This window comes from Lithobates pipiens, unplaced genomic scaffold, assembly GCF_037356315.1.
Source record: "Lithobates pipiens isolate NorthernLeopardFrog02 unplaced genomic scaffold, aLitPip1_a1.2 Scaffold_47, whole genome shotgun sequence".
In the NCBI taxonomy this organism is placed as follows: domain Eukaryota; kingdom Metazoa; phylum Chordata; class Amphibia; order Anura; family Ranidae; genus Lithobates; species Lithobates pipiens.
The window spans coordinates 3,922,356-3,939,374 of record NW_027507871.1 but is presented as its reverse complement, the minus strand read 5'-3'; the positions used below and the strand labels follow the sequence as shown (position 1 = coordinate 3,939,374).

At 48.0% G+C, this 17,019-nt stretch overlaps 1 protein-coding gene across 1 annotated transcript in view; it reads right to left on the bottom strand.

Annotated features, from left to right (window-relative positions):
* Nucleotides 1-8,154: 8,154 nt before the first annotated feature.
* GAPDH (glyceraldehyde-3-phosphate dehydrogenase) overlaps nucleotides 8,155-17,019 on the bottom strand; it is a 16,892-nt gene continuing 8,027 nt past the window's right edge. The window contains exons 5-12 of the mRNA XM_077467120.1: nucleotides 15,238-15,328; nucleotides 13,470-13,585; nucleotides 12,541-12,622; nucleotides 12,298-12,449; nucleotides 11,016-11,094; nucleotides 10,847-10,930; nucleotides 10,668-10,765; nucleotides 8,155-8,384 (exon numbers count right to left, since the gene is read on the bottom strand). Of these exons, the coding sequence (XP_077323246.1) occupies nucleotides 8,315-8,384; nucleotides 10,668-10,765; nucleotides 10,847-10,930; nucleotides 11,016-11,094; nucleotides 12,298-12,449; nucleotides 12,541-12,622; nucleotides 13,470-13,585; nucleotides 15,238-15,328 (772 nt within the window). The 3' untranslated portion in view covers nucleotides 8,155-8,314. The remainder of the gene's footprint in view (nucleotides 8,385-10,667; nucleotides 10,766-10,846; nucleotides 10,931-11,015; nucleotides 11,095-12,297; nucleotides 12,450-12,540; nucleotides 12,623-13,469; nucleotides 13,586-15,237; nucleotides 15,329-17,019) is intronic.

Genomic DNA, 17,019 nt, shown 5'->3' with positions numbered 1-17,019 from the left:
CAATATAAGGGGATCCTTCTCCCCCTGACCACCAATATAAGGAGTCCTTCTCCCCCTGACCACCAATATAAGGGGATCCTTCTCCCCCTGACCACCAATATAAGGGGATCCTTCTCCCCCTGACCACCAATATAAGGGGATCCTTCTCCCCCTGACCACCAATATAAGGGGATCCTTCTCCCCCTGACCACCAATATAAGGGGATCCTTCTCCCCTGACCACCAATATAAGGGGATCCTTCTCCCCCTGACCACCAATATAAGGGGATCCTTCTCCCCCTGACCACCAATATAAGGGGATCCTTCTCCCCCTGACCACCAATATAAGGGGATCCTTCTCCCCCATACACTCATGACCACCAATATAAGGGGATCCTTCTCCCCCCTGACGCACCAAATATAAGGGGATCCTTCTCCCCCTAAGGGGATCCTTCTCCCCCTGACCACCAATATAAGGGGATCCTTCTCCCCCTGACCACCAATATAAGGGGATCCTTCTCCCCCTGACCACCAATATAAGGGGATCCTTCTCCCCCTGACCACCAATATAAGGGGATCCTTCTCCCCCTGACCACCAATATAAGGGGATCCTTCTCCTCCTGACCACCAATATAAGGGGATCCTTCTCCCCCTGACCACCAATATAAAGGCATCCTTCTACCCCTGACCACCAATATAAGGAAGTTCTTCTCTTCCTGACCACCAATATAAGGGGATCCTTCTTCCCCTGACCACCAATATAAGGAAGTTCTTCTCTTCCTGACCACCAATATAAGGGGATCCTTCTCCTCCTGACCACCAATATAAGGAAGTCCTTCTCCTGACCACCAATATAAGGGCATCCTTCTCCCCCTGACCACCAATATAAGGGGATCCTTCTCCCCCTGACCACCAATATAAGGGGATCCTTCTCCCCCTGACCACCAATATAAGGGGATCCTTCTCCCCCTGACCACCAATATAAGGGGATCCTTCTCCCCCTGACCACCAATATAAGGGGATCCTTCTCCCCCTGACCACCAATATAAGGGGATCCTTCTCCCCCTGACCACCAATATAAGGGGATCCTTCTCCTCCTGACCACCAATATAAGGGGATCCTTCTCCCCCTGACCACCAATATAAAGGCATCCTTCTACCCCTGACCACCAATATAAGGAAGTTCTTCTCTTCCTGACCACCAATATAAGGGGATCCTTCTTCCCCTGACCACCAATATAAGGAAGTTCTTCTCTTCCTGACCACCAATATAAGGGGATCCTTCTCCTCCTGACCACCAATATAAGGAAGTCCTTCTCCTGACCACCAATATAAGGGCATCCTTCTCCCCCTGACCACCAATATAAGGGCATCCTTCTCCCCCTGACCACCAATATAAGGGGATCCTTCTCCCCCTGACCACCAATAAAAGGGGATCCTTCTCCCCCTGACCACCAATATAAGGGGATCCTTCTCCCCCTGACCACCAATATAAGGGGATCCTTCTCCTCCTGACCACCAATACAAGGGAATCCTTCTCCCCCTGACCACCAATATAAGGGGATCCTTCTCCCCCTGACCACCAATATAAGGGGATCCTTCTCCTCCTGACCACCAATATAAGGGGATCCTTCTCCCCCTGACCACCAATATAAGGGCATCCTTCTCCCCCTGACCACCAATATAAGGGCATCCTTCTCCCCCTGACCACCAATATAAGGGGATCCTTCTCCCCCTGACCACCAATATAAGGGGATCCTTCTCCCCCTGACCACCAATATAAGGGGATCCTTCTCCCCCTGACCACCAATATAAGGGGATCCTTCTCCTCCTGACCACCAATATAAGGGGATCCTTCTCCCCCTGACCACCAATATAAGGGCATCCTTCTACCCCTGACCACCAATATAAGGGCATCCTTCTTCCCCTGACCACCAATATAAGGAAGTCCTTCTCTTCCTGACCACCAATATAAGGGGATGCCCTTATATTGGTGGTCAGGGGGAGAAGGATCCCCTTAAATTGGTGGTCAGGGGGAGAAGGATCCCCTTAAATTGGTTATATGGTACCCCAAAAGAAAAGACTGAGGTTGACAACAATGCGAGGGCTAGGGAAAAGTGCAAGCAGAGAAAATAGATACAGAGAGGGGAAAAAAAAAAAAAAAAAAAGAAGAGAGAGAGGAAAAGGTAGAGAGAGAAAGAGAAAACAGAGATACAGAGAGAGGGGGGAAAAAGGAAAAAAGGAAAAAAAAAAAAAGAAGGAAAAAAAAAAAAAAAGATTGGAAGGGCAGGAGAGCTTTTTTTCTCTCTGCTTCTTTCTCTGACAGGGCAGCACTGTATGGCAGAGCTGAGTAAATCTTAGGACCGGATGGACAGAACTACAAATCACATGGCAGCGCTCTGTCTATGCATTTCAGAATACTTTATGAATCCAGAAGCCGTGTATTTAGCCATAAAAGGTGTGCAAACATGCAGGTCTCCATGTAAAACTGCTAATCTGGGGAATTAGCATTTCCAGAATAAAGTGAAAACTAGCTCCCCCGCCAGGATTACACAGGAACAGCGCTTATTATTTACCCTGTCGGAGCACAGAGGTCGGCCTATCATCGGATGTCTTATTTTCCTCCCCATTAGCACAAGCTGTCTTCACCTTTATCCTCGCTCAGCTCACCGCCATAAACAACCCTCCGTACAAAGGTGAACTATTCCCTGATAAGCTTCCAGAACACCAAACAAAGCTAGAATCCATATAGCTGTGTGTCCCAGGATCATGCCTTGGGGGGGGGGGGGGGGGGGATTGGGGGGGGGGGGGGTATGTCTGGGGGGGGGGGGGACTTTATAGAGGCCCCCTTGGGGTGGGTACTGACATGAGGGTGGGGTTCTACTTTAATATGACGATTGTACCTGCATTCATGGCTAAGTGAACTTTTAGTCGTGTTTATGAAACATGCAAAAAATAAAAAACCATGTGCCATTGGCATCCCGAACGCAGCCAGCAGTAAAATGCACAAAGCTCTATGCCGCCCCCCCCCCCCCCCCAAAAAAAAAGGAGCAGGCTTTTTGGTGCGTGAAAAGGGGCAGACCAAAGTGCGTATGTAAATGAGGCCTTAGAAGGCAAATGCTCCCCAAAGAATACTTAATGCTTTTTGGGAAATTCCACCACATGCTATATGGGGAAAAAATATTTTTTTTTTTATGAAAATGTAAATGAAAAAACAAAACCCCCAAAAAACTAAATTAAAAAAAAAAACCCAGAAGGGCTCATTCCCAGGTCCTGTGCACGCATATTTACATTTATCAATACACACGTGCATTTGAACGTTGGGGCGCACACACCCTCATGCAATAAGCTGCACAAGCCTATGACCGGTAACAAATTTATTCATGCTTTTCAACTGTGCTGGGAGTGCAGCCTCTGGTACCCACCCTCCAGGGCTCTATACCAGGGACCTCCAAATTACAGCCCTCCAGCTGTTGCGGAACTCCACGTCCCACGAGACATTGTAAATCTGACATTCACAGACATGATGGAACGTGTAGTTCCTGAACAACTGTAGGGCCGTAGTTTGGAGACCCTCTGATCTATACCAAACTTCAAGCTCATTAGTGCAAGGGCCGCATCATTTTACCAATAAAATTCCCCCTTTTTGGGATCCCTATCAGAGTCCCCCCTATTACATGTGGGGGGGGGCCCTTTGTATCCTCAAGCTAAAGGCCACACCACCAACCCAAGCTGCAGGCCAGGTAAAGCCTTGCAGAGGGGGCTGCATGTGGCCTGCAGTTGGGAGACCCCCCACTCCATGCAGCCCAAGACACAGCTTACACAAAAAAAAAAAAAAATCAAAAAAAAAAAAAACAACCTCAGACTTAGAGATTTTGATTGGGGGGGGGGGGGGGGGGGGGTGTCCTGCCAGCACATTGCTCCAGTGGGAGAGCCCTCGGGGAGCTGTCACACCGGAGACAGCAGCAGCTCTTTCAGAGCGCTCTTTAGTGCTGCAGCCAGCGCTGGTGCAAGAATTTTTGACACCCTAGGCCAGTGATGGCGAACCTCGGCACCCCAGATGTTTTGGAACTACATTTCCCATGATGCTCATGCACTCTGCAGTGTAGTTGAGCATCATGGGAAATGTAGTTCCAAAATATCTGGGGTGCCGAGGTTCGCCATCACTGCCCTAGGCGAAACCTCATTTTGCCGCTCCCCCCCATTGGCTCTGTCCATGACTCCACCCCCTTTGCAATATGTGACCCACCTGACCATTACACATTCACTGACCCACCTACCTGACCATGACACAATACACTGACCATCACACACCTACCCAACACATACACCGACATACCTACCTGACCATTACACATACACTGACCCACCTGACACAATACACTGACCTACCTACCTGACCATTACACACACACTGATCTACCTACCTGACTCCTATTTCTTGCACTACTCAACCCCCCCCCCCCCATCCCCCACACAGCTCGCTGTATATAGGGAGGATCCACCCTCCTCCTCACCTCTGCTTCGACCATCACATCCAGGCTCTCCTCAGCACTGGGCGGTGTTGCTCTCTGGTGCCCCCTGCTGGCCGGGTGGTCAGCTAACAGATGATGCGCCTCTCGATGTGCTGATCTCCACCAAGCCCTGCCCCTCCTCCACAAACACACAGCGCCGCTCCAGAGGGACGGGCTTTTACTCTGAAGAGAGTGAGGGAACAGCGGGGCGCTCAGCAGGACACATCGGGGGGGGGGGGGATTGGAGGCATGATACAGAGGCCGTGGCTGCACCCTGAGGGGTAGTGCGCCCTAGGCGGCTGCCTACTCCGCCTAGTGGTAGCACCGGCCCTGGCTGTAGCACTTAAAAAGCACCTCGGTGTGAAAGGGTCCAAGCACCAGACAGAGCAAGCAGATCTCAGATAAATTCTATAAGCACTTCAAGGAGAGAGAGAGAGGAGGAAAAAAAAAAAAAAAAAAACACGCACATGAACACCAAGGTTTTTCTTAAATAAAAGTAGGTGACTGACATAAAAGTCTAGAGGCCGTCCCATCCTTCAAAGTCTGAAGGTGTAAATCTCATTACTGTGCACTCCAAGGTCTTTTACAATCCTGTAATGCAGCCTTTCTCAACTCCAGTCCTCAATGTGTCCCAACAGGTCATGTTTTCAGGCTTTCCATTATTTTGCACAGGTGATTGCCTTAGTGATTACCACAGCTGTGTCATCTGAGGGAAATCCTGAAGGCTCGGTTCACACAGGGGGCGACTTCGCCGCCTGACAAGTCGCACTCCGTTCTAATAGGAGCGGGTCAAGTTGCTCCGACTTAGAAAAAAAGGTTCCTGTACTACTTTTGGGGCGACTTGCATTGACTTCTATACAGAAGTCGTTTTGCAAGTAGTCGCTGAAGTCGTTTGCAGGTCGCGTCTGTGAGTCGTGCCGCCCCTGTGTGAACCGAGCCGAACACATGACCTGTTGGAGCACCTTGAGGACGGGAGTTGAGAAACAGCTATAGTGTATGAAAAAAAAAAAAAGTGTGCTTGCCACTAAAGTGTTTGGCTTGAAGAAAAGATGGCAACCCTAGTTTGGGGCTCGGGGGGTTGTAGCCGGGAACACTGTGGTTGCAGCAGAAGTGTAAGATTTCAGTAGGTTCCACAAGCAAATCAAAAAAAAATAAAAAGTTGTTTTTGTAAACTATAATTGCACACACAGTTTTACAGGTGAAAGTCCATTATGAGCATTGCACCCAATCAGCAGGTGACGGTGTAATATCAGGCTTCTGCACACATTACATCGAGCTTTCCACTCCTACAAGCAGACCGTTCCTGAGCCGTATGCACTGCATGAAATCCGTGTGCCGATCGGCGCACTCCAGACGCGTTCAAGTGTTGTCCATTAGGTTTATGGCTTAAAGCACGGGTGCTCAGCCTGCAGCCCTATAGCGGTTGTGAAACTAAAAGTCCCATAAGGCCTTGCAAGGCTGACTGGTACAAGCATGACGGGAATTTTTAGTTCTGAAACAGCTGGAGGTCCTCAGGTTGAGAGCCCATGGCTTAAGGCTGGGTTCACACCGGAGCGATGCGGGAACGCCGCAAAGCCGCGGCGTTTCCCCGCATCGCATGCCTCCCGCCGGCAGTTCACACTGCCCTATGCGGACTGCTGGGAGTGTCAGTGAAATGTTAATGACACCCCCAGATCAGTTCGCATATCGCAGTGCGATCTGCAAACTCCGACAGGAATCGGATTGCATGGTGTGAACACCCATGAGATCCGATTCCGCTGCGGACCAAAAAAAGGGTGCCGTGCAAGTTTGGGGCGGGTGCGATGCAAATTCAGCCATACTATCTGTATACTATCTGTATACTATCTGTATGCCTGAGCTTGCATCACACAGATCGGATGCGATTTGTACTGCAGTGCGAATCACATCCAGTTCTCGCTGCCACAGCGGTGTGAACCCAGCCTAAAGGGAAACTCCATTTGTGGGGGGGGGGGGGCGGGATTGTGTCTTATACTAAGACTTCTTGTCAGGGGTATAAAGAGGTCAAGGGCATCAATGACCCCCAACTAGTGAGGTCAGAATACACTTATATACTGTATTGTATGCCCAGTTATAAAGCCTAGGTTCACACTGGGAGCCACATAATTGCATTCCTGTTTGGTGCAATTTGAGCCCATTCCATTTTTCATTCATTAACCACTTGCTTACTGGGCACTTAAACCCCCCTCCTGCCCAGACCAATTTTCAGCTTTCAGCGCTGATGCACTTTGAATGACAATTACGCGGGCATACAACACTGTACCCAAATGACATTTTTATCATTTTTTTCCCCCCCACAAATAGAGATTTCTTTTGGTGGTATTTAGTTACAGCTCGGAGTTTTATTTTTTGCTAAAAAAAAAAAAAAAATCATGTTTAATAGTTTGTTATAAAATTTTGCAAACAGGTCATTTTTCTCCTTAAATTGAAATGCGCTGATGAGGCAGCACTGGTGGGCAGCACCATGGGCACTGATGGGCGGCACTTTAATATCTGGGTGGCACTGATGAGCTGGCCGTGATCAGGACTTAAAGCGGGATTCCACCCTAAAGTGGAACCTCCGCTGATCGGATCCCTCCCCCCCTCCGGTGTCACAATTGACACCTTTCAGGGGGAGGGGGGGGGGTGGAGATACCCGTCAAAGACAGGTATTTTCACCCACTTCCGGGCATAGACTCCCGTGGGAGTCTACGCCATTTCTTGCCCTGCTGCGCTGTCTGCTGGGACACACAAGGGTCCCAGTGACAGCGCGGAGATTTCCTATTGCGCGGCTCGCGCAGTAGGGAACCGGGAAGTGAAGCCGATTTGCTTCACTTCCCGATTCCCTCACCTAGAATGGTGGCGACAGCAGCCGAGGGAATCGATCTCGGCATCGCTGGAACCCGGGACAGGTGAGTGTCCATTTATTAAAAGTCAGCAGCTGTAGTATGTATAGCTGCTGGCTTTTAATTTTTTTTTGGTGGAATCCCTCTTTAAGTCCCTCACAGCTGCCGGTGATCGGCTTTTTTTCTCTCCTCGCACTGTCTGTGAGGAGGAAAAATAGCCGATTACCGGCTCTGTTGTGTCACATGATCATCTGTCATTGGCTGACAGCTGATCACGTGGTAAGGGGGGGGTCGGGATCAACCCCTTGCTCCGATCCGTGATCAGGCGAGTCTCAGACTCGCTGATCACAGAGCGTGCGCAGGCCACTTGTGCATGGGGCGATGTCAATAGAGGTAGTCCCGGCAAAGCAGGTCCGCACTGTAGCCGTCATTTGGCTATAGCGCGGATCCCTAGTGGTTAAAGAGAAAAGTTTCTATATATTATATAATCTAGAGAGAATATGAATACATCTCACTTTTAGCCATACTGGAATCTGGTCACCCGTTTATACAGGCAAACACGGCATTTGTGACTCGATTGGGGGGGGGGGGGGGGTTTACTTTTAAGTGACAACTGCAGCAGATTCCAGAATGGTGGTTTTGTGATGTGGAAACACACGGGATTCAGTGTTTTCCATCAGCGTGAACCAGAGCTAGAGGCCGCCATTACTGGCAGAATCACCAGGCAAAGGGAATAAAAGCAGCCAATGCAGTGGAGGATTAGCAAACGCCACACCACTTTTGGGTTAGACACCCCCTTATGAAGAGACCAGACTCAGCGTTTTGGTGTTTCACAATTTATTTGTTACACAGAAACTGACAGACGAACTAGTAAGTAAGGGGGGGGTGACTCTGGGCCCCTTCAGTGATGAAGACAAAACCACTGGGGTGAGACGTTGGGCCCTGCAGTGACAGGAGATGGGATGACCGTGACAAAGACTTTACTCCTTGCTAGCGATGTAGACTATGAGGTCCACCACGCGGTGGCTGTAACCGCATTCATTGTCATACCTGCAAGAGATGGAAACAAAAGATCAGAAGATGCGGCAGAGGTTATAGGGTCATTCAGTACAAAAAATTCTGCAGAAACTAGGACTTTATAGCTCTGCTTAAAGGGTTTAAAACCCATCAGATCAGGGTTCTCAAACAGGCGGCCCTCCAGCTGCTGCAAAACTACAAGTCCCATCATGCCTCTGCCTTTGGGAGTCATGCTTGTAACTGGCAGCCTTGCTATGCCTCATGGGACTTGTAGTGTCGCAACAGCTGGAGGGCCGCCAGTTTGAGACCCCTGCATTAGATGGTTAGTTTTCAAGCGCTGCAAAACACGATGGGTTAGATGCAGGTTTATGAGTAGGGTCCTCAAAAAGCCACCGCCTGCCCGTGGACACCAAGACCATAGAAAGGGGTTTCATGGAACCCTAGTGTTCCTCTGGAGGTTGCTAGGGGTTCCTGGAGCAATAAGCAGTTTCTGCTTCTCAGATAAGTTCCCCACTAACACCATTGATCTTTTTGGCCATCTATAAGGGGCAATTTTTCCCCAATGACCATAGTTCTAAGGAGCATTCTTCCTTATGGCCAAATTAATCACGAGTTGTATATAGCGACTTAGCAAGGGTTCCGAGGCCAGAAAGTTATTGTAAGGGTACCTCTGTGTTGAGAAAGGCTGCAGTAGAAGTTTAAAGTGTAAACTCACAAGAAAAGAAAATCTTCCATTGACATGTAGGCACGATTTCCCCTTCACATCCATCTCTCCAAAGGGAAAGACCTTCAAGATTGGCAGTTCTAACCCCTACAACCCCTAGGGCCACATTCCAATTTAAACCACCCAACCCCTTTGTTTACACTGGGCCGACTCCTTGGAGAGAAGGCTTTAAAAGCAAGCAAAGTTATGCATATGGAGAGGGGCAAAAACAGTTGTGCAGTCCAGCAGGGGCAACTACCCTGTTTCCCTGAAAATAAGACCTAGGGGGATTGTCAGTGATGGCTGCACTATAAGCCCTACCCTGTATCCCCAAAAATAAGACCTACAAGGACTTTAACGAGGGCTTATATTGCAGCCATCGCCTACAATCAAGCTAGGTCTTACTTTCGGGGGAAACAGGGTATGCTGCTGGAGACCGAGTGCAGTCGAGGGGCAACTGTTCAGCTTTCAGTTTGCTGCAACTTTGCTAAATTCCTGGAATTTACTCCCTTCTAGTGCAGGCACACCATGATTTAGTCCAAGGAGGTGCATGACCTCAAAAAAAAAAAAAAAAAAAAAAAAAAAAGTATGCTCCAGCAGAGCCATGAACCTGACACTTGGGAATGTGGGAGGAGAGGTGCAGAGAGTTACAATGCTTGCCCATTCAGAGAAGCCTTTGTATGTGAACAAGTTCATGCAATACAAAGGCTTCTGTGACTGGAGAGGCATAGTAACTGCACTGACTAATGCCAACATGCTTAGGACTTTAAGAATTGAAATGTTTGCAAACAGAACCAACAAGATAATTGTCCACTTTTTTCATAATGATTGTATGACATGAGGATGCAATTCTCTGTACCTTGTTTTGAAAATAAAATAAAAATAAAGAATCATGATCCTGGAAACAGCAATTCCAGGAGTACAATAAAATGGTTTGAAGTTAAAATCAATAAGTCTAGGAATGGTCCTACACTTTTTTGGACTTAAAGCGGAGGTCCACCCTAAAGTGGACCTTCCGCTCATCGGAACCCTCCCCCCCCCTCCGGTGCCACAATCGGCACCTTTCAGGGGGGAGGGGGGTGCAGTTACCTGGATAATCCAGGTAACTGCACCCACTTCCGGGATAGCTCTCTGCGGAAAGGGGCGTAGATTACGCCCCTTTCCGCAAGTGCCCCGCTGGGAAACACACAGATCCCAGAGGCAGCGGGGAGCATCCTTATTGCGCAGCACGATTCACGCATGCGCAGTAGGGAACCGGGAAATGAAGCCTAAAGGCTCCATTTCCTGATTCCCATACCCAAGATGGCGGCAGCAGGACCCGACAGGCGACCTAGAGATCGGCTTCGGGTGCCGACATCGCGGGCGCGCTGGACAGGTAAGTGTCACGGGGGACTCCCGCTTTAAGCCAAATTCTGCCATGAGGTACACGTCATTTTATTCTGGAATAAAAGAAAAAAAGCCAATGTATTTGAAAGATGTACTGCATAGGTTTATAGTTTCGCTTTGTGCTCCAGTGAGATTGAGGGATTCTGAATAGAGGGGGGGGGGGTTGGAGTCTGTGCTCCAATAGCCAAGAACCCCGACAATAGACACGTTACTGCAAGAAAACTCACCAAGAAACAAGTTTCACGAAGTGTTCATTTAGTGAGATGCCAGCGCCAGCATCAAAGATGGAGGAATGGGTGTCACCGTTGAAGTCACTGGAGACAACCTGCAAAAAAGTAACAAGTTAGAAGCCTGCAGATGTTTGGAGGAGGCGTTCCATTCTACATGGAATCAGCGAGACGTATACCTCCTCATCTGTGTATCCCAGAATTCCCTTCAATGGTCCCTCAGATGCGGCCTTCACTGCAGCTTTGATGTCTTCATATTTGGCCTGAAAACAAGAAAGACATTTATTAACAGGAAGAAAAGGGTGCAGGGCACCATTAGTCTCGAGGGGCTCTTCAGGTCACACTTACAGGCTTTGAAAGGCGGACAGTCAGGTCAACTACGGACACGTTGGGAGTGGGGACTCTGAAGGCCATGCCAGTGATTTTTCTGGAGAGAAAATAAAAAAAAGTTCCAGGTCAGTCCGATTACAGCCTCATTATACCAGTTTACTTTGCTGAGAAGGATTATGGATTTCTCTACAGCTACAAGCCATGCACTTTAAGTATAGGATGAAATCCTTGCCATCATCAAGTCCTAGATGCATGAAGACCAAGCAGCAGAAGCTTGGAATTACAGGAGTTTGGTGGTATAGGCTGCAACACTAGGAAAAGCCCCCCCCCCCCCCCCCCAGCACAAACTACCTCATCACATGATGGGATGAACGCCCAATGTCACTCAATACGGTGATCGCAAGGTGTCGGGGTACTGCCACAGCACCCAGATTCCAATATCAAAGAGTCCTCTGCATCAGCAAGATTTAGGAGACCCTTACATGTCATGGGTCTGGCCTGAAGACTTCAAGGCAAGGAAGCCCATTAGGGACATACAGAGGCCATTGCTACAAGTGATCCAGCTTTGATGCTTTCAATACCAGACATCAGGGGTGCGGATATCCTGCACTGGGCCCTGCGATAACTAATACACCACCTCCCGGGCAAACCAATCAAATGATTTTTGCACAGAAGGTTATGCAGCCATGGAAGAAATCCCCCATTGAACAAGACCCAGTCAAAGTGAACAGTGGCACAGAGGCAATTTATGTACCACCCCCCCAGTGATTGAACAGTACCAATCGCTCACTGTGTTCATACAGGATGGCGTGCCCTCTGCTCAACATCCTGAGGTGATCTTGTGTGCCCAGCTACCAGGAGAGGAGTGAAATGGATACCACTGCGGGGAAAGGGACACAGGGGGGTCCCAGACAGCACAGCTGGAAGCAGAAAATAAAACCACACGTCCGCAATAAGGCAGTACCTGGGCCCAGTAAAGGAGTGGTGGCTGTACTGCCTCAGTGGCCCTGCCTGACATGCACTTTAGTTAGGAACTTACACATTTTGATGCTGCATTCATAGCCAGGTAGCTACCATTTCACCAATAGTTGTGTTTTTGCACAGGCTAGGGACACGGAGACAGCAGACCACCAGACAGGGCATGGCAAAGACTGCTTTGGTCATTGTGTGCAAATGCATTTCTGTTCAACATCCTGATAGGTCAATGCTATGGAAGATTGTGGCCTTGTGTGCAGAGAAGCAGCAAGTATTTTGCAGGCTTTTGTTTCAGAGACAGATCTCTGCAGGGTGACTGACATACCCGTTCAGAGCAGGGATGACTTTGCCGACAGCCTTGGCAGCACCGGTGGATGCTGGGATGATGTTCTGTCCGGCACCTCTGCCATCACGCCACAGTTTGCCAGATGGTCCATCTACGCACTTCTGTGTAGCAGTGTAAGCATGGACAGTGGTCTGGAAGAAAAAAATAAATAAATAAAAGTTCAGGATTACCTTCCCACAGGAGGAGAAGACAAAGGCATGACGATTCATAAACTGGACTTACCATCAACCCCTCCACAATGCCAAAGTTGTCATTGATGACCTTTGCAAGAGGAGCCAGGCAGTTTGTGGTGCAGGAGGCATTGCTGCAGAAGAAAGCACATCATTAGTCCAGCTAACCAATAACCAACCCATTTCTTAGTCATTTCTTGGGTTGGCAATAGATGTTAAACTAAAGATCAGCTCAATCCGATTTGTACCCATTTCACCAACTTCCTGTTGTAGACCCAAATATATCTATGGATTATGGACAAGTCAAGAGGCAGTCGCAGCTTTGAGAACAATGCAGGACCAGCCACCATAGCAGGCCCCGCCTTGTGCCAATTTCTTCTGTAGGGCAATGGGCTGCCACAGGATTGAGGGCATAGGTTACCTCCAATACACTGGTGGCTACGCAGAGGTTGAACCAGGCAGGAGAGGAAAAAAAGGGTCATCCAAGGTCACTCACTGTTCTGTCCTTGCCCCAGTTAGCTCACAAAAGGACAATGGTGGAAGAGATGTGACTGGGACTAAAAGGAGGCATATTGCTTTTTCCAGGGGGAGTCTCACACCCCCCACAACCCCAAAGTATAGCAGGTTATTAGACTTTTGCCTAAAGGCTTGTTAGATGTGAGATGAGAGCTATGCAACAGAACTCAGAGTTTAGCCCAAGGGAATCATTTCACATCCTTTACTAGGACTTATGTAGTCAGAAAACCCATCTATTCAAAGCAATCAGATCTGTGAATTATAGTCCAGCCCCAACCACCTACTTTATTGTAGGACTGTAATGGTTGGAGGTGGCTTCTCATCTCCTTCAACCATTAGGGTAACAAGTGATGTTCTCCCAGGAGGAATGGACCAAGCATAAAGGTTATCAAAGGCTTTGGAGATCTTTTCACTTCACCCTTACTGGGAAAGGCAACGAGTCTAACGGATGGATATGGAACTTACCTGACAACTTTGTTTGCCTTGTCGTAGGATTCATGGTTGACACCAACAACATACATGGGGGCATCTGCTGAAGGAGCGGAGATGATCACACGCTTGGCACCTCCCTTCAAGTGAGCCTGATCAGGGGGGGGGGGGGGAGAAGAAGAGGATCTTATTGGCAGTCCTACAAGGACGCTATGAGCACCAGCATGACATGAATAGACTAGAGCAGTGATGGCAAACCTTGGCACCCCAGATGTTTTGGAACTACATTTCCCATGAGTCTCAACTACACTGCAGAGTGCATGAGCATCATGGGAAATGTAGTTCCAAAACATCTGGGGTGCCAAGGTTCTCCATCACTGGACTAGAGGCAAACTTGTAAACAAAGCCCTGCTTGGTGCAAAAAGGACAGAGACATCCCAACAATGAACAACCCCTGCGCCCCCCTTCCAGAAAATACCACCACTTGCACAAGGCACCACCCCTCCATTAACCTGTTGCACATAGCACTTGCAGGCAGCAATACCACCCATCTGTTTTAAAGTGTTCTAGGCCTAGAGATTCAGCTTGGTCTGAAAATCATGAAGTCCCAGAAGCATTGCCTTTTAAATCAGGAACTGAAGTTCTGCTTGGGCGGGCTTTTATTGCAGGTGAGACATGCAGCATCTCTTCTGTAAGATGCCCCTAGCTTCCTGCCCCTTCCCCCCCCCCCCACTGGTCTGAGCACAAGGATGACCGCCGCCTGCACATGTGCAGGAGTGATGTCACCCACCAGCCAGCGGAGACCTGAAGACCTTACAAGGAAGATGCTGCCACAAAACCAGACAGATTAAGTGCACCTTTGGTTAGGCTTTAAGGCAGCTTTGATGTTGAGCACAAGAGTTGAGGGGAGGATTTATAAAGACTTGAATGGGCACGTTGTGTTCAGTCAAGAAAATAAATGAGCAATGGGTGTAAAAAAGCAACACGTACCACCCATCACCTTGAGGTATTAGCAGTAGTGCAGGATTAAGGATTTGATTCAAAGTCGATGACAGCCATGTATAGCATCAACATGACTCCACTGCCAGGCAAGGAGTACAGAGATCACCCGACTGTCACTCTTCAGGCAAGCTTTGGGTGAAAATCCCCCCCCCCAGCATTCTGAATTTGGGCACCCCTGTGACTATTGTGCAGAATGGATAGAAAGGGGGGACCCCCCCCCACCATGTTAATGGATGGTAAAAACTCAAATTGTGGGCATAAGGAGAGACACACCATTGGGTGTGGATCCTTGCAAAGGTAGGTACAAGTCTAATTCACACAGAAATATAGGTGTATCAATAGATTAGGTCCATGGTCTCCATGTTGACTTGGACCTAAGCTATTGATACACCTATATAATTTGTGTGAATTATGGACCCCTAACCTTTGCAAGGATCCAGGCCTCCATGTTTTGTCCTTTAGGGCAGTGATCATCAACCCTGTCCTCAGGGCCCACTAACAGGCCAGGTTTTCTGTATTACCTTGGGGGGAGATGCAGACTAGAATACGGCAATCACTGAGCAGCAAATGATATCACCGGTCATGTATTTGTTATCTTGACAACCTGGCCTGTTAGTGGGCCCTGAGGACGGGGTTGATGACCACTGCTTTAGGGCATCTGTTGACCATGTCAAGTAAAAGTTTTTTTTTTAAACTCATAACAAAGATTTGTAATCAATTTTAACTGCCTCCTTTTTGCCCACAAATTTGAGATTTTACCCATTTACAGCGTAGAAGGGATTGGCAGCACCAGGTTACTTACAGAAGCCTTTTCAGTGGTTGTGAACACACCGGTAGATTCCACCACGTAGTCGGCACCAGACTCTGCCCATTTGATTGCAGAGGGGTCCCGTCTAGGAGGAAAAAAAAATAAAAAAATTATATAAATAAAAACCTTAGCAACTGCAGCGAAACAATTTACAAGTCACTTTATTCAGTGGAAACCCCAAAAAAAAAAAATTACATTCTATCTAGAGCTTGGAATTTTAGACCCCCCACCCCCAATTCCTAACGATATTACACCTCCTGAAGTAAAATGCTCCAGGCAGTGGTAAGCAACATGCTTTCCCAGAAAGTCATGATCTGAAGACCCCCCCCAAAAAAAGGGATCCTTGACTGACCAGCCTAGCTTTGCCCGTCAGATGTCAACCTCTAGTTTTAGCCAGCACTGTGCTTATAGCATTTGAAAATCTCATTCTATGAATACCACTCAGGAAGTGAAAGGGAAAGCTTTCTGGCCAGTATTAGAACACATCAGCATTTACATGCTGATCTGTAAAAGCAAAAGGTTTAGAGCATTGACAAATACTACAAGACATTCAGGCTTTCCTTGCCAGCATGGCTTTGGTTTATAATATAGAATATAATATATCCACTCTTGTTCCCCATGGTGTTCACATCAGACTGCAGTTGTGTACTGAAGAGTAATACATTGCTTCAGTGCAGCAGGTTGTGCCAAACTAGTGTATGGTGACGACAACATCTTTTTTTTTTTCAGAAGGTTACTTACGTTTCAACAGAACGTAAACCCAGGCCTTTTCTGCCAGTTTACAAGGTTAACCTTTTTGCTGCAAGATAGCTAAAGCATGGGCCTCAATTGCTGGGAGGGCGCACATGTCCTGTGCATGGGAGGAAGTACCCTGCAGGGCCGTGTGCAACTTGCTCTCAGCTGGTTAGAGTAAGGGGACGATCCTGGCCCCTTACCATGTGATCAGCCTTTTATGCACATTAACAGAGAAGGGAAAAAAAATAAAAAAAAGCAGATTACCGCCTGGAGTAAGTGGGACATTAGTCCCGCACACTCCAAACCAACCAAGGAAAAAAAAAAAAAAAGTAAAATAAAGTTTTGCAAAATTTTATAACAAAATATGAACAAAGTTTCAAAATGTTTGGTCTTTGTTTAGCAAAAAAAAATAAAAAAAAATAAAAAAAAATATAAATAAAAATAAAATAAATGAAGGGGTTTAAAGTGGTTGTAAACCCTTACAAGCCACTTTGACCTACAGGTAAGCCTAGATTAAGGCTTACCTGTAGGTCCAAGCAATATCTCCTAAACCTATATGGTTTAGGAGATATTCGCCCGAAAACGGGGACCGCTGTCTATGGTGCTTGCGCCGTAGACAGCTGCGCGCAGGCGCACTGATCGTGGCATTTCCAAGAATGGAGCTGCCGCGCGTGTCGGCTCCCGTGCGCATGCACTGGAGTGACGTCATCGCGGCTTCGCCGCTGTCATTCGGCGGAGCTGCGAGACGCCACCAGCAAGATGGATGCGGTGGACTACAGAGGACAGCGGTGACTTCGCTGGCTCCTGTGTCAGGTAAGTGACACATAATGGACTACTATGCAATGCGATGCGATGCATAGTAGTCCATTATGCTTTGCAGGGAATGAAAGAGGAAGTAAACTCATCAGGGTTTACTTCCTCTTTAAGCGCCTGGTAGGCAATTGGTTAAAGCACCATTTTAGCTACAAAAATGACATAACCCTCAAAATTTATCATAAGAATAAAACGGTGACTTGCAATTTTATGCCACAGGTTTAATAA